This window comes from Malaclemys terrapin, chromosome 5 (assembly GCF_027887155.1).
Source record: "Malaclemys terrapin pileata isolate rMalTer1 chromosome 5, rMalTer1.hap1, whole genome shotgun sequence".
NCBI classification, from domain to species: domain Eukaryota; kingdom Metazoa; phylum Chordata; order Testudines; family Emydidae; genus Malaclemys; species Malaclemys terrapin.
Genome location: NC_071509.1, coordinates 120,204,250 through 120,227,284, shown reverse-complemented (window position 1 = coordinate 120,227,284; position 23,035 = coordinate 120,204,250). Strand labels below are relative to the sequence as shown.

Genomic DNA, 23,035 nt, shown 5'->3' with positions numbered 1-23,035 from the left:
TTTCATTTACAGCCTGGTCAGAAGTGTGCTCTTTTCACAATATTAAAATAGAGTTTAATAACATTAAAATAAATATAATAAATAGCAACTTTTGAATATCTTTGGAAGAGCTTATTACACCTTCTTATAGTGGAGTGAAAAGAAGGTAGAGGGTGAAATAGTCTTGAATATTTCCTATATAAATAATTTCATTTTACTTTTTATTTACAAGGGAAGAAAATGGTCTCTGAACATAGACTGAGGAGCGTCATGTGACAATGGTAAGGAATCATAAAAAGAGTCACTTTCTTCCAATACTGTACAAGGAATTTTATTATAATAAGGAAAAAAGTATTGCTCATGAAGGTACTGTATCTTTTCCTGCTTCACTGTAGAGCTTCTGCCTAGATCTTTTTTTCAGGCTTTCCTGCTGTGGATTTAAAGGCACAGTAAACAAAGGTGTAATAGGGAGAGTTCTTTATTTCAATTTTTTTTAAAGTTCTTTTTTTTTAAACTGCATTCCTGTGGTGTTCCGAAAATATAGCTCTGGGTTACAGAAAAAAAGAGAAAGTGACCACATTTTTAAAAATAAAAAAAGTTCAGAAACCCTTTCCCTATTTTTTGATGATGACCACAAGCCTGTGCTATTATGTAAGAAAAAAAATAGAGCCCTCAGTGGGGGAGTGGGGCGTATGTGACAGTCTCGGTGTGTGCTAAATCAGTTTGAAAGTTACTCATCCCCATTTAATTTTATCTGGCCACATTCCTGGCTCCTAAAAATACAGTTCCAGCTATGGTAGGGAAGGAGAAAGGTGACCAAATGCAATAAAGCTCAGTTTGAAAACTGGCATTTTGATTGACCACAGTATTGTGGTACTTAGACCATATTTAGAACCCCGTGCACCAGAAAGGAGGGGAAAGTTTCAAGAGCTGATTAGTGCTCTCCATTTCAGATGTAATCTAAAAAAAAAAAAGTGAGACTGTCAGATGAGAGGCAATAACATAGGTGGGAAAGCTGGTTACGGTGCACCCTGCCATTTTGGTGTGGCTTCGTTACTGTGGTATAGTCACCTCAGAGAGTCGCTGCATCTCCTGCTCCACTCCCTGAGATCAATATGCCACAGTAATAATGGTATTTAGCTCTTGGAGGGGGGGGGGGGATCTTACATTTTTAAAGAGCAGGGCCCAATCCTGTTCCCACTGGAGTCCATGGAGTTTTTGCTATTGACCCTATGTCAGTTATCCTGAATGGATTAAATTAATGGTTTCGTGATAGCCATTAAAAAATAGAGCTGGTCAAAAAAAATTCAAAATTAAGTGATCCACTTTTTTCCACAAAACCAGCATCCTACATTTTGACCAGCTATGGAGCCCTGGGAGGAGGACAGAGTGCCTGGCCGGGGCTCCGCTCTCCGCGGCGGCCAGCCCCGGCGGGGGCTCTGCTCTCCCCGGCGGCCGGGGGGAGGGCAGCCGGAGCCCTGGGAGGAGGGCAGAGTGCCCGGCTGGGGCTCCGCTCTCCCCGGTGGCCAGAGCGGTGGGGGGAGGGCGGCGAGCCCCGGCCGGGGCTCCGCTCTCCCCGGCAGCCAGAGCGCCAGGGGGAGGGTGTCGAGCCCCGGCCATGGCCCCGCTATCCCCGGAGCCGGAGCGCCACACCGTGCAGCCCCCCTCCAGGTGCCGCCCCAAGCACAAGCTTGGTTGGCTGGTGCCTGGAGCTGGCCCTGGAAGTCAATCCGTGCTATGCGAAATAGTAATAAGGCTGGGAATAATAATACCCTAGCACTTTTCAGTATATCTCAAAGCACTTTCCTAAGGAGAAATAGCATTATCCCTATGTTACAGATGTAGCATTGGCCCCTTGATTATCAAAAAAGAGCAGTAGCATACTGAGGTGTGTATTTTGCTACCATCCTTTCATCTTCTTAATGAAGTCTTTAACAAATATTTCCAACAGTCATGCTAGGGTTCTTTTCAGCATTCCTTCAGTAGTTTTACAAAAAATGGCTCTTCTTCTTCTTCTTCTTCTCATTCTTCTGGATGAGAGCATGTTGGTTTCTTGAAACTGCTCACAAATTCATGAAGCTTAAAGGTTTCAAAAAGACAGCTTCAGTGGTTTTATTAAACTCTCTTTTTTTGTCATGTATGAAACCGTTAACGTTATTGTCAGAATATAGGTGGATATGGATGAAAAAGAAACATGACTTTAGCACAGTTCTCATTGTTAGGTATTCAGCATAGGCTCTGCTATCTTCAGTTGATGGCTGCAGATCCTCAAAGCTGTATACTCGTGTATAAAAATAGATAGTGAGATATTGTGGAAATCCAAATAAAGCAGCAGATCAAAGTTAATGCTCTTTCAATAGTGTCTTGCAATAATTTATAGTGTACTTATTACTTTTCTTATTCAAAGCAATGTACAAACAATCTAGTTTTCCCACTGTACCCTGGAGAGGCAAATATTATCCCTGTTTTAGAGTTTGGGAGGCTTGTGTAGCTGAATTTGCATATCTTAAATCGACCCCCCCGTGTAGTGTAGATGTAGCCTAAGATTTAGGGCTTGATTCTGTTGTCACACTGATATAACTCCATTCACTTCAGTGGGAATTATTCCCTATGTACAAGTGTATAAATAAGAACAGAGTCAAACCTGGAGATTTTGTTTGATTTGCTTGGAGACACTGTGGCCTAAAGGCAAAGGACGGAGAGTCAAGAGACTTGGGGTAAAACTCACACTGACTTGAACAGAACCAGAATTCCATCCCAGGTTCTAGTCATGGTTCTGTTCTGAAACTACATTGCTATGTGACCGTAGGCACAACACTTAACATCTCTGGTTCTCACTTGCTCCATGTATAAAATGAAGAAATGATATTTATCTATTTCCAAGGGCTGTTGTAAGTCCTAGATAAATGATTTTTGTAAGTGTTCTGTCCACTAAATCATATTCTACCTTAGAGCTTTATACTGTCACCCATCACTGTATTATCTGGGCATCTTGGAGGAATAGAGGGAAAAGATGAGGCAGAGGACAGAAACTTACTACTTTTTCTCAAACATCCAAATACTTTGGGCCCAATTTTGAGGTCCAGTTCATGACTGCTGAGTGGTAGTCATGTATGTGTGTGTATGAAACAGCAGTTTTAAGCAACTTTTGCAATTCCCCGGTCCTAAGGTTGCTTTGTGTCAGGTTGGGCATTTTAATTAGGAAACTGAATAGGTCCTGCATACCCTGTTGCTGATTTAGATTTAGGCCTATAAACTCAACTCAGTGTGCTTGCTGGGGCTGCATCATTTGATCTGAACAGCAGTGCCACTTGCTGGGTATCTGAGAAATCACAATGCAATTTCCTACACTGACATATTTCTAAATAACAATGCTAAAAAATGGGCTGAATGAAATGGTTATTAAAAATCAATATTTTTTCATTTTTCAAGGTTTTTCAACATTTTGTGGTTTTTAATACAGTTACACAGCCTGTATCTTGAGCTAGATGCTTAGATGCTTTCCACCATTTATCTAGGAGTCTCTTTTGATTAGTTCGTAAATAAAAAGTCAGATCCTCTAAAACCAAAAAAGTCAATTAAGAGCTTTTTCAATGCTCCAGAGAGTATTTGAGTTCACAAATTAAGTATCATTTTTCTTGCTATAAACAGTTAAAATTGAATTAACTTCCTTTCTGGGGCTTTAATTTGTAGATCTATTCCAACTCCCAGCAGACATACCACTCACTGGCTCCAGAGGAATTTAAATGCAATTGTATCAGCATACATCTGTGTAAGTACATCTGTCCACTAATAACATATGAGTAAGTCAAGGTCTGTCTACTGTGCATCTAATACAAATCTGCTGGATTAATGTTAAATAGTCTGTATGCTAGGTACAAGAGTTAGGGCTAGAGTCACAAAAAAAACTTAGGCATGGTGACATTCAATATCCCCATGATGCTTAACTTTTAGGTGCCTGGAAAATCATTGTGACTCACAGAGCCTGGGTTCAGTACCTAGGCTCCCTAAACAATGAACAGGGAGAGATTGGTGCCTCACAATGAGATTCACAAAGGCCAGCACACTAGGCAGCTCTTCCTTGGAGACAGGGACCTCAGTCCATGGAGGCATCTTCCTGTGCTTGGGAATCTCAGCTGCAATCCTTCCCTTTTGTGGGGCAGAGAAAGAGGACCACCTCCCTTGTAACTTTTAGATTAGTGATTAGGCTACTCACATGGGATGGGTTCAAGTGCCTAAGGGAAACAGGGTTTGAATAGGGAACTATCCCCTCTCAGGTGAGTGCTCTAACCACTGGGCTATGGGATGTCCTGAGAGAAGGTGGCCATCAGTCTCTCCAGATGAAGCTGTTCCATTGTGAATCAATAAGGAAAAAAACATTGGACCATGGAGAAAGCAGCCATGGGAATGACTGTGTAGCCTGGTGGTTAGAGCCCTCACCTGGGAGGTATGAGACCGAGCAGCCAGTCCCACTGCACCAATGTCTTTTTAAAATTATATATCCACAGTGGAACAGCTTTAACAGGAGAGACTGAGGGAACACCGTCGCAGAATATCCCAGCACCCAGGGATTACGGCACTCACCAAGATCCCAGTTCAAATCCCTTTCCCCGTCAGGCAGAGGAGAATTTGAATGGGAAGGAAGGCCCCTCCTAACCCCAGTGAGCACCCTCACCACTGGGCTAAAAGTTCTGAGGGAGGTCCACCGCCTCCTTTCCTCCCCGTTTCCTGGCTGTTTTGTGTAAAATTGCCTATACGGGCCCAATCTGGTAGGTGAGCTTTGAGCACACTTACTAGACTCAGCCCTGCAGGCAAATTAGGCAGAGGAACATGCATCTTCCCCAGGTTCATGCATCACTCTGGGGCTTAGGCACCTGGTGTGGGGCTGTAGTTCATATACTCAGAGGCAGAAACTCAGGTTCCTAGGGAACATTTACTGACAAATTTTTAGGGTTTGGTGGCAGGTGAGTGGGGATTTTGTTCATCCTCGTGGGCCTGATTCTGGGATTTAAGCACCTAAAGTAGCTGGTAGGTGCCTAAGTCCATTTGTGAATCTAGCCCACACTGTCTTACTTGCTGGTAGAAAAAAATAGTTTATAAGGTAAAAGGCCTTAGCCATTGATATGAGTAATCTCTTGTCGAAAGTTCTTATTCATTGCTATGTTGCAGTTTGGGGCTTCTTACATTAAGTTGTTCTAAGAAATTCCTAAAGCCTAGATATCACTTTAATGTTAGCACTCTGCATTCGCCCTAGAAATCTTTCCAGCATGTTAGGGCCTGAGCCAAAGTCAAAGGAAAGACTCCCATTAACTTCAGCAGGCCCCCGGTACATAGTATGCTGGATGAATTCCAACATTTACCAGGCACATGTTTTATTTGTGTATACCTAATTATTCCCCCTACTATTTTACATCACTTCCCCCTAGACATGGGACTTCCACTGACTTCAATAGAGCCAGGATTACACCCTCTATCTCTTTCAGAAAACAAACAAACAAAAATTGAGATGCTGTTTTCAAACCTCCTCTGGATTAAATTGAAGATGAAGATTTTGATTCAACCTGAGAAAGAAAGACCAACATCCACACACAATGTGGAGATAAAAAAAACAGGGTAGCCGTGTTAGTCTGTATTGGTTAGTGTTCCCCATACACAGGCCCAAATACTCAGAGCATTCTGAAGCAAAGAATGTGCTTTCAATGAGTCAAAGGCTATAGAACTTTGGGTTGTATCAAAATTACTCTTATAATGTATTTTGCATTTAGCAAATAATTAGATTCATAGAATAGATTTTTGAGCCATTCTATAATAGGGGTATAATTCTCTATTACATTTTATGGGTGAAATCTTGCTAGCAAGTTGAAGTATGGGCTGGAAGAATGGACTATAATGTGGATAGAAAGCTGGCTAGATAATCAGGCTCAGTGGGTAGCGATCAATGGCTCCATGTCTAGTTGGCAGCCAGTATCAAGCGGAGTGCCCCAAGGGTCGGTCCTGGGGCCGGTTTTGTTCAATATCTTCATTAATGATCTGGAGGATGGCGTGGACTGCACCCTCAGCAAGTTTGCAGATGACACTAAACTGGGAGGAGTGGAGGGTAGGGATAGGATACAGAAGGACCTAGACAAATTAGAGGATTGGGCCAAAAGAAATCTGATGAGGTTCAACAAGGATAAGTGCATTGTCCTGCACTTAGGACGGAAGAATCCCATGCACTGCCACAGGCTGGGGACCAACTGGCTAAGCGGCAGTTCTGCAGAAAAGGACCTAGGGGTTACAGTGGATAAGAAGCTGGATATGAGTCAACAGTGTGCCCTTGTTGCCAAGAAGACTAACAGCATTTTGGGCTGTATAAATAGGAGCATTGCCAGCAGATTGAGGGACGTGATCATACCACTCTATTCTGCATTGGTGAGGCCTCATCTGGAGTACTGTGTCCAGTTTTGGGCCCCACACTACAAGAAGAATGTGGAAAAATTGGAAAGAGTCCAGCGGAGGGCAACAAAAATGATTAGGGGGCTGGAGCACATGACTTATGAGGAGAGGCTGAGGGAAACTGGGATTATTTAGTCTGCAGAAGAGAAGAATGGGTGGGGGGGGATTTGATAGCTGCTTTCAACTACCTGAAAGCGAGTTCCAAAGAGGATGGATCTAGACTGTTCTCATTGGTACCAGATGGCAGAACAAGGAGTAATGGTCTCAAGTTGCAGTGGGGGAGGTTTAGGTTCGATATTAGGAAAAACTTTTTCACTAGGAGGGTGGTGAAGCCCTGGAATGGGTTACCTAGGGAGGTGGTGGAATCTCCTTCCTTAGAGGTTTTTAAGGTCAGGCTTGACAAAGCCTTGGCTGGGATGATTTAGTTGGGGATTGGTCCTGCTTTGAGCAGGGGGTTGGACTAGATGACCTCCTGAGGTCCCTTTCAACCCTGATATTCTATGATTCTAAATCCTGCCTCCATTGAAGTCAATAGCAACACTCCCATTGACTGAAGTGGAGCATATGGGGGGGAGGGATAGCTCAGTGGTTTGAGCATTGGCCTGCTAAACCCAGGGTTGTGAGTTCAATCCTTGAGGGGGCCACTTAGGGATCTGGGGCAAAATCAGTACTTGGTCCTGCTAAGGAAGGCAGGGGGCTGGACTCGATGACCTTTCAAGGTCCCTTCCAGTTCTAGGAGATGGGATATCTCCATTATAAAATGAATTTCACTCTGTATGGTGGTTTAAAAAGTTATGCAAATGTTTTAACATTCGGTTAAATTCCATGGGACTTTTTCACAAGACACTACATGGGGAAACCATTGATCTTTATGCAACACAAATCAGATCTCAATGAGCTCTACACACAGAGAAGTCCTGCACAGAGAACTGTTGGCACACCAGAGGCATGGCCAGTGGATCTGTGTTCAGTGGAGCTCCAATATTTCACACTTCCAAACTTTTCCCCATATATTCTGGTGACGTTTCTGTGTATTTTCATTCTTTTCCAGAATTTGGCCCTTGTTTCTTAATCATTTTATATCAGGAGACAAAAGTAGTTGGAGAGGCATCCATAAAGCTCTGTTTGTAGTCCCGTAACCCAGATTCCATACCCCAATTCAGCAAAGCACTTGAGCACATGCTTGGTTTTAAGCATATGTATAGTCGCACTGATTTTAATGGGACTTCGCATGAGCTTAAAGTAAATTACATAGCGAAAATGCTCTGCTTAATCAGCAAATACTGACCCCATATCAAGGGGTCAGTACTCCACCCACAATGTGAGCTCATTGTTAACAAAATAAGAGCTACTTTATTTGACATTGGCTTTTCATAATTCAGATTGCATTTGCGGATTGATTTGAGTTACTGGTCTGTAATTCTACAGTTTAAAGATAATGTTTCATCTAAAGGTAAAATTCATGCAGTTTCATCTGCTGGTATGTTACATATATTCCAGGTATGCATGCACCTGGAAACTTGAATTTAATTCCAGATCTCAAGCAGGATTGACTCAGGATTTCTCAGAACTGGAACAATTACTGAATTTCAATATCATGCAGGCATGATACATCATCTGCTCTGTGATCAACTCAGAGTTTTACATCTAATTACAAAAATTAATCTAGTGGATGTGCTTTCATTTAGGAAATTTGTCCATCCTGCAGGTCCTTGCATTAAATTGCTTGCTGTCAGGGCCGGCTCCAGGCACCAGCCCACCAAGCTTGTGCTTGGGGCGGCACCTGGAGGGGGGTGGCGCGGTGCTCCGGCTCCGGCCACCAGGGAGAGCGGAGCCGCAGTGGGCTCGCTGCCCTCCCCCGGCGCATTGGCCGCCAGGGAGAGCGGGGCCGTGACTGGGCTCACCGCCCTCCTCGCGGCACTCCGGCCACCAGGGAGAGCGGAGCTCTGGTGGGCTCGCCACCCTCCCCCCGGCGCTCTGGCCGCCGGGGAGAGCAGAGCCCCGGCCAGGCTCGCCGCCCTCCCCCCTGTGCTCCATCCGGTCGGAGAGAGCGGCCCGCGGCCGGGCTCGGCACCCTCCCCTGCCGCGCTGGGGGTGGGGAGGGGCGGCGGGAGGCTTTTTTGCCTGGGGCGGCAAAAAAGCCAGAGCCGGTCCTGCTTGCTGTGAATCAGTGTCATCAAGACTACTTAACTGTCCATGTTCTTTGGTACCACAACATGTATTTGCAAGGGACCCCCTCCCACAAACACTTGAACATGCTGCTGGGATTGAACAAGAGCATCCCTTGCCCTTTGATGAGGGGAATACAGCTATGTCAACATAGGGTTAAAGCAAGTAGGGAGGGACTGCCCGAACCTGCCCTCAGCCAGGATGCTGCAGCTGGGGAGCAGCTCTAGAGTTAAGTTCCCAACATACTGGAGGTGGAAGAACTTTTACACTAGGAGACAAAAAGTAGTTGGAGAGATGTCCATAAAACGCTATTTGTAGTCCCGTAACCCAGATTCCATACTTGTGTTCTGAAGTAGAAGATAGGTGAGAGACTGGTCAGACTTCTCAGCCTCCTTGCCCTACTCCCTTCCACCATTGCCAGCTCCAAGTCCAGCTCAGCCCCCAATCCTCCTCCCACGCTACTCCCTGCAACCCCAGTATCAGCACCCAGCTGGACTCTCATTCCAACTCCCCTCCAGCTTCAGCACCCTTTGTTTGTTCTCCCTTCCCACGCCCTGCACCATCACTAAAACCCAGGTGCATTCTCAACTCTCCTTTGTCTTATTCATTAACCTCCCTTTCCCTTCTCTCTCCATTTTCTTCTGCCATCACCAATGTGTGGCCACATTTTTGATTCTCCCTTCCTCCCAGCTTCCGCATACCACCTTCCTTCCACTGCCCCAGCCTTCAGAATGCTCCTGTCATCGTCCTTCTCCTAACCAACACCAGAGGATGGGAGCAGGATTCAGAAGGCCTGTCACCTTCTGTGCACAGGTTGGTCCTGTTACTAGCACGTCCATGTCGAGAAAGTTCCACATCCTCAGTCATGTTCAGAGTTGTGCTCCCCTGGGTCTTTCTACCTTCCAGTACTGGCAATAGCAGATTTAATATAATATATGGAGATATACCTAGCTCATAGAGCTGGAAGGGACCTTGAAAGGTCATCAAGTCCAGCCCCCTGCCTTCACTAGCAGAACCAAGTACTGATTTTTCCCCATATCCCTATATGGCCCCCTCAAGGATTGAACTCACAACCCTAGGTTTAGCAGGTCAATGCTCAAACCACTGAGCTATCCTTTTGCTAAGCTTTTAAATGATAATGATTGAATTCTGAACAGAGGTAGGTCAGTCAGGGTCAATGGTATGTGTATGTGTGCGCACCTCTGAATACAGGACTGTCCTTGGTTTAGTCTAGCATAGAGATCTCTGTATTCCCAGTACATTTAAGAAGAATTAGAATTAATGGAGATATCCCATCTCCTAGAACTGGAAGGGACCTTGAAAGGTCATCGAGTCCAGCCCCCTGCCATCACTAGCAGGACCAAGTACTGATTTTTGCCCTCGATCCCCAAGTGGCCCCCTCAAGGATTGAACTCACAACCCTGGGTTTAGCAGGCCAATGCTCAAACCACTGAGCTATCCCTCCCCCTAGTGGAGGCTGCAGTGCTGACGTGCTGAACATCTGAGAATGGTTATAGAGCATTAGAGAAAGATGATTAGCTGATGTTGCAATAACGTTCCACCTAGGATCTCTTTTTGAAAGTGGCATTTTGAAGAGGGATGCTTCAAATGCTGGCCTCCTGCTGCAAAATCAGCACAAGTACAGGGTATGAATCTGATCTCATTGGTGTGAGAGCACGTCAAAAATGACTCCACTGACTTATACTGGTATAAAAACAGTGTGAGATCAGAATCAAGCACTATTTTTGCTTAAGTGGTTCGTCCATCTGAGTCAGCCATGCTGCAATACGTTAAAGTTATCAGTTTAGAAACCTCTTTGTTTCTGCTCACAGCAGTTAGAATCCAAATCATGTTTCATTTTAATATAACTAATAGTAAAAACAAACCATGTGACTATTTAGTCTGGTGTTTTAAATATTAATTAGGGAAGTCAAATAGGATTATTTTTAATGTTGAAATAGTAATGCAATCAATGCAAAAGAATACAACACATTTTCTGTACATTTATTACAAAATATTACGTACGTCCCATACTGAAGTGATACTTCATACACTGTACCTGCAGTGACTAGCTGCTTTCCTTTTTATGTGCAGTACTGGCAATTAATTTAAAGGTCATTTGGTCTGTAGTCAAATTAATTTAAAGAAGTTGTAGATGCAAATATTTGTGTAATAAATTTAAGCATCCATTCTCTCCTTAATGCTCAAACATCAGTCCTAACAATGTTAATGGACATAATGCAATCAATTATAGGAGAACATAGACCCACCACTGTGCTAGCTTTATCTTCACTGAAAAATACAAGATTTTATTTTATTTGCAAATGCTTCTCCTAACTAATATTTAGCTTTTCTTTTTTTTGTACTAATTCAGTTCTAGGATCATAAATCAGCTTCTCACTGAGATTTATCCTTTTCATATTTAAAGCATCATTTTTCATTTCATTTCACATTGGGCAAACACCAGCTGAAATAGTGAAATCCTACAATATCAGCATGCCCTTATTGTTCACAGAATATTTCTCAGAAGGAACAGCTGACCTTCATACTGTCTATATCAAGGGGGCCCACCTGTGGCTCCAGAGAAGTTAATATACGGCTCCTTGTATAGGCACCGACTCCGGGGCTGGAGCTACAGGCGCCAACTTTCTAATGTGCCAGGGAGTGCTCACGGCTCAACCCCTGGCTCTGCACAGGCCCTGCCCTGCCCCCACTCCACCACTTCCCACCCCCACCCCGTGCCTGCCGTCTCCTCACTCCTCCCCCCCAGAACCTCCTGCATGCCACGAAACAGCTGATCAGGAGGTGAGGGGAGGGAGGGGGAGGCGCTGATCAACGAGGCTGGGAGTGGGGGAGCTGATAGGGGGCTGCTAAAGTATTACTGTGGCTCTTTGGCAATGTACATTGGTAAATTCTGGCTCCTTCTCAGGCTCAGGTTGGCCACCCCTGGTCTATATGGTAAATAAATTAAAAGATTTTTCCCTCCCCCCCACAAGTCATATATAGTTGGATTTTAATGTATATTTTAATACCCATCCTGGCAGTCATTGTCATCATAATCACCAATGGGTTTGTTGTGATAAACATCAAGCACTAGCTTTCTGCTTTCAATTTCCATGCTCCTTGATATACTGTCATCTTCCTGGCTGATTGATTGGCTTGCAGTGCGCTCTCTGGATTCACTATCTCCCTCTTCTTTAGATTCACTATCACTAGTTTCAGCAGACTTGCTGTCTTGGCCTCGCAGCTCTTCAGAACTGATGTCCTCTTCATTCGAATCACTGGCATTGCCCTCTTCACTGCTACTGCTCTCTTTTGAAGCACTTCTGCTCTCACCCGATTTACTGTGAGATGGTCCGTCCTTATCTTCTTCTGATTCCAAGCTGTCCTCTGTGGATGTACTCTTCTCCTCTGATTTACTATGGTCCCTCGTGTCTTCTGTGGATTCACTGTCACTTATTGATATCTTGCTGTCATCCTCCAGGGACTCTCTGTCTTCCTGCCCTTCTTTAGATTTGCTACCACTGTGTTCATTGGATTTGCTATCCACATCTTTGGAATTTTCCTCACTTTCTTCTTGGGATTCCCTACTCTCTTCACTTGATTGACTGGAGACATCCTCCCTGGAGCGGCTGGTGACACTTTCCTTTGACTGACTGGTGACATCCTCTCTGGAGTGGCTGGCAACATTTTCTTCAGAATGACTGTTGTCTTCTGTGGACTTGCTGTCCTCTTTGGATTTGCTGTCATTGTGCTCTGCACTATCATCCTCTTCTGAAGTATCACCACCATTTTGGAACACATGGCTCTGGAAACGTTTCAGTGATTGATTGCTGCTTTTCCGCTTGCTGTAGTGGTGCTCCCTACTGGTTTCTTGGCTGCTCTCTTTGGAATGAATGGCACCATGAACCATGTTGGAATTGCCACCTTCACTCTCAAAGATGGATGGGTCATCACCTTGCATTCCCTCATCATCAAAATCATCTCTCGCCTCTTGGCTACTGCTGTCACTGTCACTGTCACCTCGATTTCTTTTCCTGTGGACATGCCTGCTGCGACTGGCAACCTCCCCATTACCAAAGCCTCTGCTCTCGCTGCTGCTACTGCTGCTGCTGCTGCTACTGCTATCTTTTTTCCCAATAGCGGTGTCTCTATGGTCACCGTCTAGATCTCCATCAACAACTGCATTATGCTCATCTGTTTCAGTGGGACGAACAGTGTATCTAGGGTCTGCCCCCTTAACTTCTTCCTCTTTATTTTCATCAAAGGTATAATCTCCGCTGTCATCTTCCTCATCTGTCAGAGAATTTCTTTCCTCGTCCCCCTTGCTAGAGTCAAAGCCATTGGATTGATAAAGAAATCCGTCATCATTGTCTTCTGATTCTCTGCTGCCCCTGGCATGGTGAGCTCCATTGTCGATGCTGTCAATAGCAGGAATCTCCTTTACATCCTCCTAGACATGTGGCGAAGAGAAATTATTGTAAACACTTCCTTGCTGTATTTTACAAGGTGATTTGTTTACTAAATTGTATAGGCCAAATACTACTATCATTTATATCTCTGCTACCTCATCAAAATTCATAATGTTACATGGGTGTAACTGAGAGCAGAATTTGGCCCAGTATGCCTTAAAATTATGTTAGATTTAACCAACAAATAAAACAATAATGTTACTTCAGTTAATGTTTTAGGAGTCTTAAAAATATATCCCCCCAGAAATTGCTGCTCTACTAGGATTCAATGTAGATTCTGTAAACAAGTAATCCACTAGTTTAAAATGTGTGTCATCATTAGATTTATGGCAGGAGAGGGGTGAATTTTGGTTTATGGCATTACTTGGTTTGGGATGGCATCGGTCCGTCACACTCATAATAAATAGAACATGATGTGATATAATATGGCTCAAGCCACAAAATTCTGATCCAGCTTTTGAAATTCTGGGTGTTTGGATACAGGGATTTGGTTTGTTCCATTTCTACATGTAATTATATATGCCTTAATATAACTACTATCATATTCTACAGTAATGGTCCACAACACTAAATGCAGTGATCTGGCCCATTGCACCATTCTGAAAAAAGTCAGAACTTCCACATGGACTCCATGGTAGCTGTTAGGTGCTGCGCTCTTTGGAAAATCTTGGCCAGTGTTGTTTTCAAATTTATAGTAATTGATTTCAGGCCCATTTGTGCAATAAAAAATGGGAGCTGATGAACTTGAGCTCTTTTGAAAATCTGACCCAAGGATGAATATTGAGTTTTTATGCTTTTGACAGTAAAGATATAAGAAAATAATGCTTTCCATATATCCACAGGTCCATTAGGTATCTGGACAACATTTTTCATGTGAAGGACTATAATCTAGTGGTGAATAAAAAACGGGGATAGGGTTTAATTTCAGATATAATTTTACACAATTGTATATTTTTGGTTATGTTTTTCCATGTAGTCAAATTTTGTCCTATAAGAATTTTGCATATGTGTGAATTTCAAATACATCCAATTTGTTTGTCTTTAATTGACACACTGATGCCATTACAAAGACAGAGGCGTGATACTCTTTTTTTATTTCCCATGCACTTACCCAAATCCAAATTTGTTCTACAAAATTCAGCTCAGTTAGCATAATCCTCTGTCTCTTGAAAACAGAGCCTGATCTGATTACAGTGCTAATTTACAGCAAATTATCTGGGATGTGTTATGTTGTAGCCCTGTGTTTACTGCAGATTGAATTAAGACTGCTAACCACTTTTTCTGCTCAGACAACTGGCAGAAGAAGAATGTTATCTGCTAGGAAACGGAGCCTTATACAGGTGAGCTATGTACACTTACCAGAGAGTTTTTCTCTGTTGATTGATCACCATGACTGTTTTCATCTACTTCTTCCACATCATCAAGGTCACCAGAATCCTCGTGATCAGCCCAATTCTTATGCTGAGCCTGCTTAATTCGGAAACTATCCTCCTCTTCATAGTCCTGAGTGCTCCTTGCATCGACATCATCTGGATGACTTTCAGAGCTCCTGCTAGAAACCACAGATGGGTCGTGGTTTTCTTCATCAATGCCATCATGCTCATCAGCATTGGAGTCCTCTCCTCCAGTTTCCGCACCGCTTTTAGGACCGCTGTAAGTATCGTCAGCAGAATCTGCCTCCTCATTCAGACTTTCTTCGCTTATTGTGTCCTGCACAAAAAGGCGAAATGAAGGTACTTTGATTAAACAAATGTTGTTGCGGTTTTACTGATGCCATTGTAAGGGCCACATTGTGTCCACTGGTTTAAAATAAACTGTTTACTACTGCTTGGCTTTGGGTCAGGCGAGCAGTGTGAAGACTTAATTACCAGTTCCTCTGCACTGCTTTTATTTGTTTCTAATGAACTGTATCTTGCCTTATGCAAGAAACCCCAAACATTTGGTTCTGCTTCATCTTGCGGTTTTTATTGGGTAAAAGAGATGGGTATATGATGGCTCTTTGAAGCACTTTGAAGTGTTCTGAGACTTTTTATACTCAAGTAATTTCAGTTTGAGTAAAATAAAAGGAGTGTTTTTATTATATTGCTATGGCTGCAGCTGGTGTTTCAAATGAACTAATTTGTTTTTTTTAAAGGGATCATTCAAAATTATATTCAGAAATGATTTGGTGTTGTAATCTTCAATTTCATTGATAGAGATTTGCGAAACCATGGGAGCCTTTTGGGCTCAGGAAAACCAAAACCACAAGAGGTTTGGAGTATACCAGTTCCATTTTTTTTAGACCCAACAAAGTATAAGCTTTCAGAGTCAGGAACAAATGATTTGTCCCCCACTGGGAAGATGGGACTTTCTTCTTTCCAGTGGTACATCGTTCCCATTTCTAACATTGTGGGTTTGGGAGATACCAAACTTGAAAGCTGTGATATTATTACGTCTAGAAGAGTAGTTATTGGTCCACGGCTGAACCGTGCTGGTCCCGTGCCTCACGTTGTGGGAAGGTCAGGAAGAAATTCCATATTTGGTGGTGAAGGAGGAAACATTGCTCTGGCAGAATTCCTATTTCAAATGGCAGCTCTCGGAAGCTGTTCAGATCTTTGCATTGTTACAGTAAGTCCTGTGGGGATGGGTTAGTGGGCAGCGCGTAGTTGAGGTGGCCGAAAGCATGTAATGCAATTTATCACCTACTTACCATCTCCACATATGGAGGGTGGGGGGCAAGGAGGGTGTATGTAAAAATGGCTGAAATAGTTATGTAGACATGGCTGAAACAATTATGAATTAAAATGACCTTGAAAAAATGGATATAGCTATACACCTCTAGGCTTTGAGTTATTTTATCAAGTATTGTTTTGAGCGTTATTAACCAGAGACCAGTTTCCACTTTCCAATACTGTTTCACAAGCTATTTGCTGAAATAGAGTTTTCTGAAAAACTCTTGATAATCAACTTACCCCCCGTTCTTCGGAGCTCCCAGAATGGGCATTTTGATGGCTGGGCACCTAAACAAATTGAAAAGACAATTTATGAATGAACAGAAGTGGTACAGAGTATCTTGGGCATGCTTAAAATGCCGAGGCTAGGAGGTTTTAATGATTTTCTAATAAGTACTTACAGGATGAGCACAGGATAAAGCCCAGAGAGAGATTAACAGGAGTACTGTCTTCATATTGATTATGGTGTCTGTAGCTGCAATGAAGTAGGGGTGTTACAAAAGAGTATTTTCACATGCTCTTCATTGCAATTCAGCAGGATTGATTATAACAGAATATAAGATTTTCAAAAGCACCTAGTGATTTTGGATGCCTCGGTTTTTGGTGCCCAACCTGAGACACCTTAAAAGATCCTGATTTGGAAAGAGTGCTGAGCACATGCTCTTGTCTGGCACCCAACATCTCTAGTGGCTTTTGAAGCTGGGCCATGAAGGTTAAGTTGAATTTCATATTTTGGTGTGGAATAGGAGATACCTGGGGAAGTGCAGATTTTTCTTGATTAAACTTTAATGACAGAGTGCAAAACAGTTTATGATTCACTAGTTCCATAATGACTGCATCACCCAGGGCTGCCAATCAGCCTGTTAAAAAGTTTAGTACCACAGATCACGGTCACAGTACCAATATTGGCCATTGCTATTGGTACTTTGTCTTTACATTTACATTTTCATCCTAAATTAATAGTGGAGAAAAATCACATGGAGCCTTGCACACAATCATCTGTGCATCCCAAACAAAATTCTGGAATAGGATAACTATGTACCAGGGAGCAAATCCAGTCTCACTGAAACAGTCTAATGCTTCACAAAGAACAGATTTTAGGAATGGATTTAAATAATCATTTTCTTTCCGAATTAACCCCTTCTGTGTAACATCAACCATAAACATTGCAATGGGCAAGTCAACACATTTTCACTCTTTTAGACTAACAGGGAGCCTGATTCTGCCACCCCAACTCACACTAAGTAGCATCTAACTACACAATAATTGTGGAGCAAGGTGCGCTGCAACAAAGGCAAAGGTGGCAGAATCTGTTCCACCGTGTCTTTGTGCAAAAGGATATAGCTGAGACTGAGTCTATTGCATGAGATAATCTAACACCATGGCTGTCTGTCACAAATTAGCTGGAATTTTTTTCCCCCCAAGGTAAAGAAAATCAGAGTTATTCGGCCTCACATATAAACACCTTTACTCACGGATTTATACACTGGGTAAATCAGCTAAACATGGGACACAGAAACAAACATAAATATGCTGTAGGAAAGAAACACTACATTATTTTACTCTCTTAAATAAGCACACACAGATCTGAAAATAAGAGATGAGCTTTTGCTTTTTCCTTAGAAAACAATCTGCCCCCTGACCCTCCTCTCTCTCTTTCCTGGAGATGTTCTGTTGTGCTTTTCTATAAATCACAGATCAAGAACTGTTAACATGTACATGCTGTTCCATTTTTCAGAATAAACCAAAGAAATTAAAATAGTTACTTCTGTATGCACGTCACACAGGCTTTCTTCAGGACCTCTTAGCTTTGGCACTTCAGATGTCACAAAGGCATAGGACCAGTTAAATACCTGTATCACCCTGTCGCTTTAGTAGCTGGAGCCTCCTCCACTAGTGCATGAATTTAAACTCTGCTGCAGATATGGTGGCCAATCTGCACTCTCACAGGATGAATGATGTCATAAGGTGTCACCGGGAATCCAGCACCCCCACACTTCCTTTAGCCTCCAGAGAGAGATTTTCCCTAAAAAAAGCTTTTTGCGGTTTCAAAATGACTAGCCTCGTTTTCATATAATGAAAGATCTTGCTAAGGCTTTATTTTGATTTCTAAATTTATGCCATTCACATACATACAGGGTTATGAGCACAAACAATTAGAGTGTCACCCACACACATGGCCAGATCCTGGTCATACTCAGGCGGGGGTTGTTTCCTGTTAATGTATATTTTCAGGTCATACAAGCAGACAGTTTGTACACTTATGCTCCAGGAATTGTATGTCTTTAAACACCTTGTGAGAACACGCTGAAAAGGATCAGGATGAAATCTCCTTGTTTCACAGGTGCTATCTTCACACAGTAAATCTGAAAACTGAGTGCCTGGTCCAACTTTTCTCAAACTCAGGGAACAGTCTCCCATCAGCTTCTGTTGATCAGGCCCTAGAGCTATTTAAGGAAAGAAAAAGCTAAATAGGACTTGAGCCAAATACAGCAGTTTGGGTGGTGGGGTTTTTCTTGCCTTCTTTTATCATCCTCTAGAGCAGAGGTGGGCAAACTACAGCCCGCTGGACCGTCCTGCCTGGCCCCTGAGCTCCTGGCCTGGGAGGGTAGACCCCGGCCCCTCCCTTGCTGTCCCCCCCTTCCCTGCAGCCTCAGCTCACTCGCTCTGCCGCCGGCACAATGCTTTGGGCAGCGGGGCTGCGAGCTCCTGGGGCAGTGCAGCTGCAAAGCCCGGCCTGACGCGGGGCTCTGTGCTGCATGGTGGCTGCGGCGGCGAGGCCCGGCTCCACACATTATTAGTACTGTTATTTTATTAGTCTCTCATATATATGAAAATAATATATATAAATAGAGAAAATTTTAGGCAATGTTAGTAAATACCAAACACACATTCCCTTTGGTTTGGTTAGTTCTTTACCCAGGTTTATTCCAAGGAAGTGGATTTCAAGGTCTAATGGGAAAAGCAGTGATGTGTTGTGAGGGAGTCTTAAAATGCTGCCACCAAACTGCAAGGAAGGTTAGGATGGTATCCCTGTCCTCATTTGGACATTGCTAGGTCATCCCTGCTGGAGATGACTTAGTTCTTCAGCTCATAAAAATATGCCTGAAGTACAAATATTTTGCCTTTGAAATGGACCCGCTTTCACTAAATTGCAGGGCTTTTTAAAGTGATGATCTAGTGAAGGGTAACTCCAGACTTCCCTAAAGAGTTCTTACCCTTCTCCCCAACTTCACACTACACAACATTGTGTTATGCTCTCACTATACTCAGTAGGCTGAATTCAGCTCTCAGGTTTAACATCAATAGTCCAAAGTAGCTCTGCTGACTTCAGCAGCTTTCCTCTGGAGTTACACTGATGTAACGGAGAATGGAATTTGGCGAGGTTTCTTTTTCAGGAAAAAGTATAAACAATTCCAGCGAAGTGCACTTTACGAGTTTTCTTTGCCAAGTGGTGTCACTTCCCTCCTGGGTTATGAGAAGGCATTTTTGTTTAACTGGGTAAAGGAATGAGTAGATTTCCCCCATCCCTCAGTCCCTCTCTCTCTAATGCATTTACCCAGGAGATGTAGTGTTTAGTACAGCCCATGTGGAAAGAAATTGTGGGAGTCCTATGTTAAGAGATTGGCCGCATGTCACTGAAGGAAAGTACTTGAAATAACTTTTCCACTCGTTTAGCTGCATGTCTCTCAGAAGCTGTGTATTGTGAGGTAAGACCACAAAAAGTGTGGCAAATAAAAACAAACTGCAATTAGCACAATATCCTGCTCCTGTGGAAGTCAGTGGGAGTTTTTTCTATTTGGTTCAGTGGGAACAGAGTCAGAACCAAAGTAAATTTTGAGATCTATTTTCCTCGGTTTTTTGTAGTGTATGGGCACACAAAACTCCACAGTTCAGTCATCTGCAATGAGTTTTCCAGTCTTTAATGGAAATTACTCTTTATAAAATATTACTATGGGGTGGAATTGTTCTTTCCAGGGAAAAAGCATGGAAGAGGGCATTTACAACCCTCTTTGAACTGCCCTTCCATTTGTGCAATAATCTGCTATTGGGAGGAACAGAGAATTGAGCCTTTAGTTTCCACATTTACGAAATTATAGTACAACAATAACACTACTGAAACAAGGAGAGTGCAGAGTTCATGCTGTTTTTTTTTTTAAGTGTACTCCTAATGCAGTAAAAGACATACAGTTTTCGAAGCAGAAATATAGGGAAAAAATCAGTAATTTTCCAAAAACGTAATGTAGTTGTAAATTGCATTGACTTTTGTGCAGCTTCCCCTCAGTGGTATGGAAACCCTGCTTTGGGTGCAGGAGTCCCTCTGAGCAAGCAGCCATACAACAGCTTTGGTGGTAGGGGATTTCTTCCAGTCTTTTACTATTAGCTGACCTGGAGCTGGAAGTCAGAAATTCCTTATTTCTGGATTTTATTCCCACCTCTGGTACCAACATCCTTTGTCAAGTGGATGAGTCATTAAGGGTAACATTTTCAAATGGGGCTTTCAGTGAGGCTTGGGCTCCTAAGTGCATAAGGCCCAGAGCCCCAAAGACTCAGTTTCAATGGTAGTTAGGAGCCTAAATACCTTTGAGCATCTGGGCCACAGTTACTTTGAAAAATGACACTTAGGCGCTTTTGAAAATTTTACCCTAAATCGTCTCTGCTTCAATTTCCCCATCGCTAAAAGGAGGATATTTACCTACATCATGAAGTTTTCATGAAGATTAATAAGTTAATGAATGTCCAAATGCTTTGAGCATAAGTGCTGAATAAGTGTTAATTATGTGATTAATCATATTTATTATTCTCTGTTCATAGTCTCTAATTATTGACACAAACATAGATATCTGTGAATTTTTAAAACAATGTTGTAAAACAAATCTTGTTTTCCCCCACAGCTTGGGTCAAGATGCCTTCCCCCTTGTGGCGGGGAAGAGATACTGCAGAGATACCCTTCTTTCTTCTCAGTATGGGTACTGGGTCTTTGAATTAAGCAAAAAATTGAAGTGGTGCATAATAAATTAGATACCTTTCTGCACTGGGGTAAATTTACAATTGTGGTGTTTATGTTGCAGTAGCACTTAAAGCCCTCACTCAAGATTGGGACTCAGGTACGTTAGGCACTGTACAAACACATAGCAAGAAACCTGTCCCCCAAAGCTTGCAATCTAATAAGACAAGACAGACAAAGACTAGGAGAAACAGAGTCCCAAACTGATACAGCTGGTCAGTGGCAGCACCAGGAATAAACCCTAGGTCTCCAGTAGCCTGGCCCCTAGACCAGTTTCTCTGGCTCCCTTTTCTCAAGTGTTCATTTTCGTCCCCGTCATTTTCAGTTTTTATAATTCTCTCCATTGAATCTGCCCACAGCAGCCATTTAGCTTTCTGGTCTCTTCTATTTCCTTGTGCTTTCTTTGATTCTGGTCTCTTTTCTTACATTGTGCATTTAGTTTAATTCTCATTGTACGTTCCTTTTATATCCTCTTATATCCACCTTCTTCCCTTCATTTCTATTTCACTGCTTCACTACCTTTTTGCAGCTGTAACTATCTTTCCTCATTGTTGTTTTTCTCTTTCCCTTTATTTCTCTCCTTTTTTGATTGCACATTTGGCTTTCCTTTCTGTTAGCTCCATCTGGGTCTGATCCAAAGCCCAATGAAGTCAGTGGAAAGACAGTGTTGACTTCCTGAGGTACTGGGTCAAATCTTTTGTGTTTTCACTCCCTTCTTCCATAAACGGCCTTCTTCCTTTCTCGTTGATTTTTTTGTTTGTTTGTGGTTTCGTTGTCTGTCACGCTAGATAACCTGGGATGTGCTTTCCTCTGAACTTCAAACAAAATTACACTCCTAGGCTTCACGTCACAAACCATTTTTGGTGCCATGAACAATTATGGTGGGGGTTGTTTAAGGTTGAACCTGCATTTAACTCAAGCTCCAAACACCTGACGTTGTCTTCTGTCAAAATGTCGCTGTCTGAGTAAGTGATAAACATGAGCATTGCACATCCTGAAAATACTCCTTGAAGCCTTCCTTTTTATTCCAACAAACCCTGGACATCTTCATACCATGGTTAGCTGTAGGCATTATGGCTCACATCAGCCATTGGCTACAGTTTGACCTTGTGACTCACTGAGCACCATCAACTTCCACTGAGATCAACAAGAGTTGAGCGTGGTTAGCACCTCACAGAACCATACATTGAAGATCCTCTTCTGGTCCCATTTAAGTCAATGGCTACATTTTAATAGGAGCAGGAACAAACCCTAAATGCAAGGCTAGTCAAAGGATGAGATGATCTTTTAAACTAATTTGGTTTGGATATTCCAATCCCTTCTAGGGTTGCATGAGATTGAGGCAGATGCTTTTGGGGAAGGCAGCCAAAATCCTGCCCACTGTATTCTCTGAATTAGTGTGGGATAGTAATAGCATTGAGTTTAAGGGGACTGCTTATGTTAAGGGCAGGGATTGTATCTTCTGTGTTTGTACAGTGCCCAACAGAATGGGGCATAGGCCTTTGGGCTCTGTAAAAATATACATCTTTACAGGATCAGGATTTTACACTGGGACTCTGTGTTCTTAACTGCATTCTGAGGTGCCTAGTGCACTTTCAGGTGTTGTAAAATGATTAATATTAATGAAACAACAAGAATGTTGGATTTTACCACAAACTTTCTATGCCATTCTTTTAACACAGCCAGTAAGACCAAGACCTCTTCCCAATAAGAAGGCAAATAGACTACATTTTAAAAAATCTTTATTTTATAGATTACATATTTCATCTTCTAAAAATACAATTTTGAAATGATTGGATTAAAAGAGGGAAAGTTGCATACAACGATCATTAAATGGCAAATGTGGTTTTACCAGCAGCATACAGGAATATCACATGGCAAGTTGTGTGTGTGTGTGTGTGTGTGTGTGTGTGTGTGTGTGTGTGTGTGTGTGTGTGTGTGTGTGTGTGTGTGTGTGTTCTATACACTAGCAATATACATGTTCAATAATAATGTTACCTGCAATGTGTGGTTTGTCCTAGATAGAGGGACAACTTATAAATCTTCAAGTATTATAACTTACTGATACATTCTGATGCTGGTGCATGCTATCACTCGCTACTGTCTGATTTGGTGTCACTGTTGCTATCGCTGTCACACTTGTTGCGGTCATTGTCACTCTTTGTATCCTCGTTATCTCTTAATGATGCGCTTTCATGGTCCTCACTGCCTGATTCCTTGGACTCACTGGTATCATCTTGCTGGCTACTGCACTTGTTCTC

General features: G+C 42.7%; 1 protein-coding gene and 2 long non-coding RNA genes across 4 annotated transcripts; 2 read left to right on the top strand and 1 right to left on the bottom strand.

The window, feature by feature from the left end:
* Positions 1–177: 177 nt before the first annotated feature.
* LOC128838733 (uncharacterized) lies at positions 178–14,570 on the top strand. The gene is made up of 5 exons (XR_008445250.1): positions 178–260; positions 3,673–3,751; positions 12,852–12,985; positions 14,345–14,395; positions 14,481–14,570. It is a non-coding gene; the product is annotated as an uncharacterized LOC128838733 (long non-coding RNA).
* DMP1 (dentin matrix acidic phosphoprotein 1) lies at positions 11,362–17,622 on the bottom strand. 2 transcript variants are annotated; one of them, XM_054031169.1, is made up of 5 exons: positions 17,533–17,622; positions 16,168–16,241; positions 16,007–16,054; positions 14,415–14,765; positions 11,362–13,036 (listed from the first exon to the last, which is right to left on the bottom strand). In XM_054031169.1, exons 2-5 carry the CDS (start codon positions 16,219–16,221, stop codon positions 11,609–11,611), a joined length of 1,881 nt encoding a protein of 626 aa, XP_053887144.1. In that variant the 5' UTR covers positions 16,222–16,241; positions 17,533–17,622; the 3' UTR covers positions 11,362–11,608. The 2 variants fall into 2 exon arrangements, with proteins under 2 accessions (XP_053887144.1, XP_053887145.1); XM_054031170.1 differs by having other exon boundaries at positions 11,362–13,033.
* On the top strand, positions 14,647–20,801 carry LOC128838735 (uncharacterized). The gene is made up of 2 exons (XR_008445252.1): positions 14,647–14,708; positions 20,662–20,801. It is a non-coding gene; the product is annotated as an uncharacterized LOC128838735 (long non-coding RNA).
* Positions 20,802–23,035: the final 2,234 nt, after the last annotated feature.

Excerpts from the sequence above, each read along its gene's own strand:
- DMP1 (XM_054031169.1), bottom strand. The coding sequence starts at position 16,221 with ATGAAGACAGTACTCCTGTTAATCTCTCTCTGGGCTTTATCCTGTGCT. Across the intron at positions 16,055-16,167 it reads CTTTATCCTGTGCTCATCCT|GTGCCCAGCCATCAAAATGC; the intron begins GTAAGTACTTAT and ends CAATTTGTTTAG. Across the intron at positions 14,766-16,006 it reads GGAGCTCCGAAGAACGGGGG|GACACAATAAGCGAAGAAAG; the intron begins GTAAGTTGATTA and ends CTTTTTGTGCAG.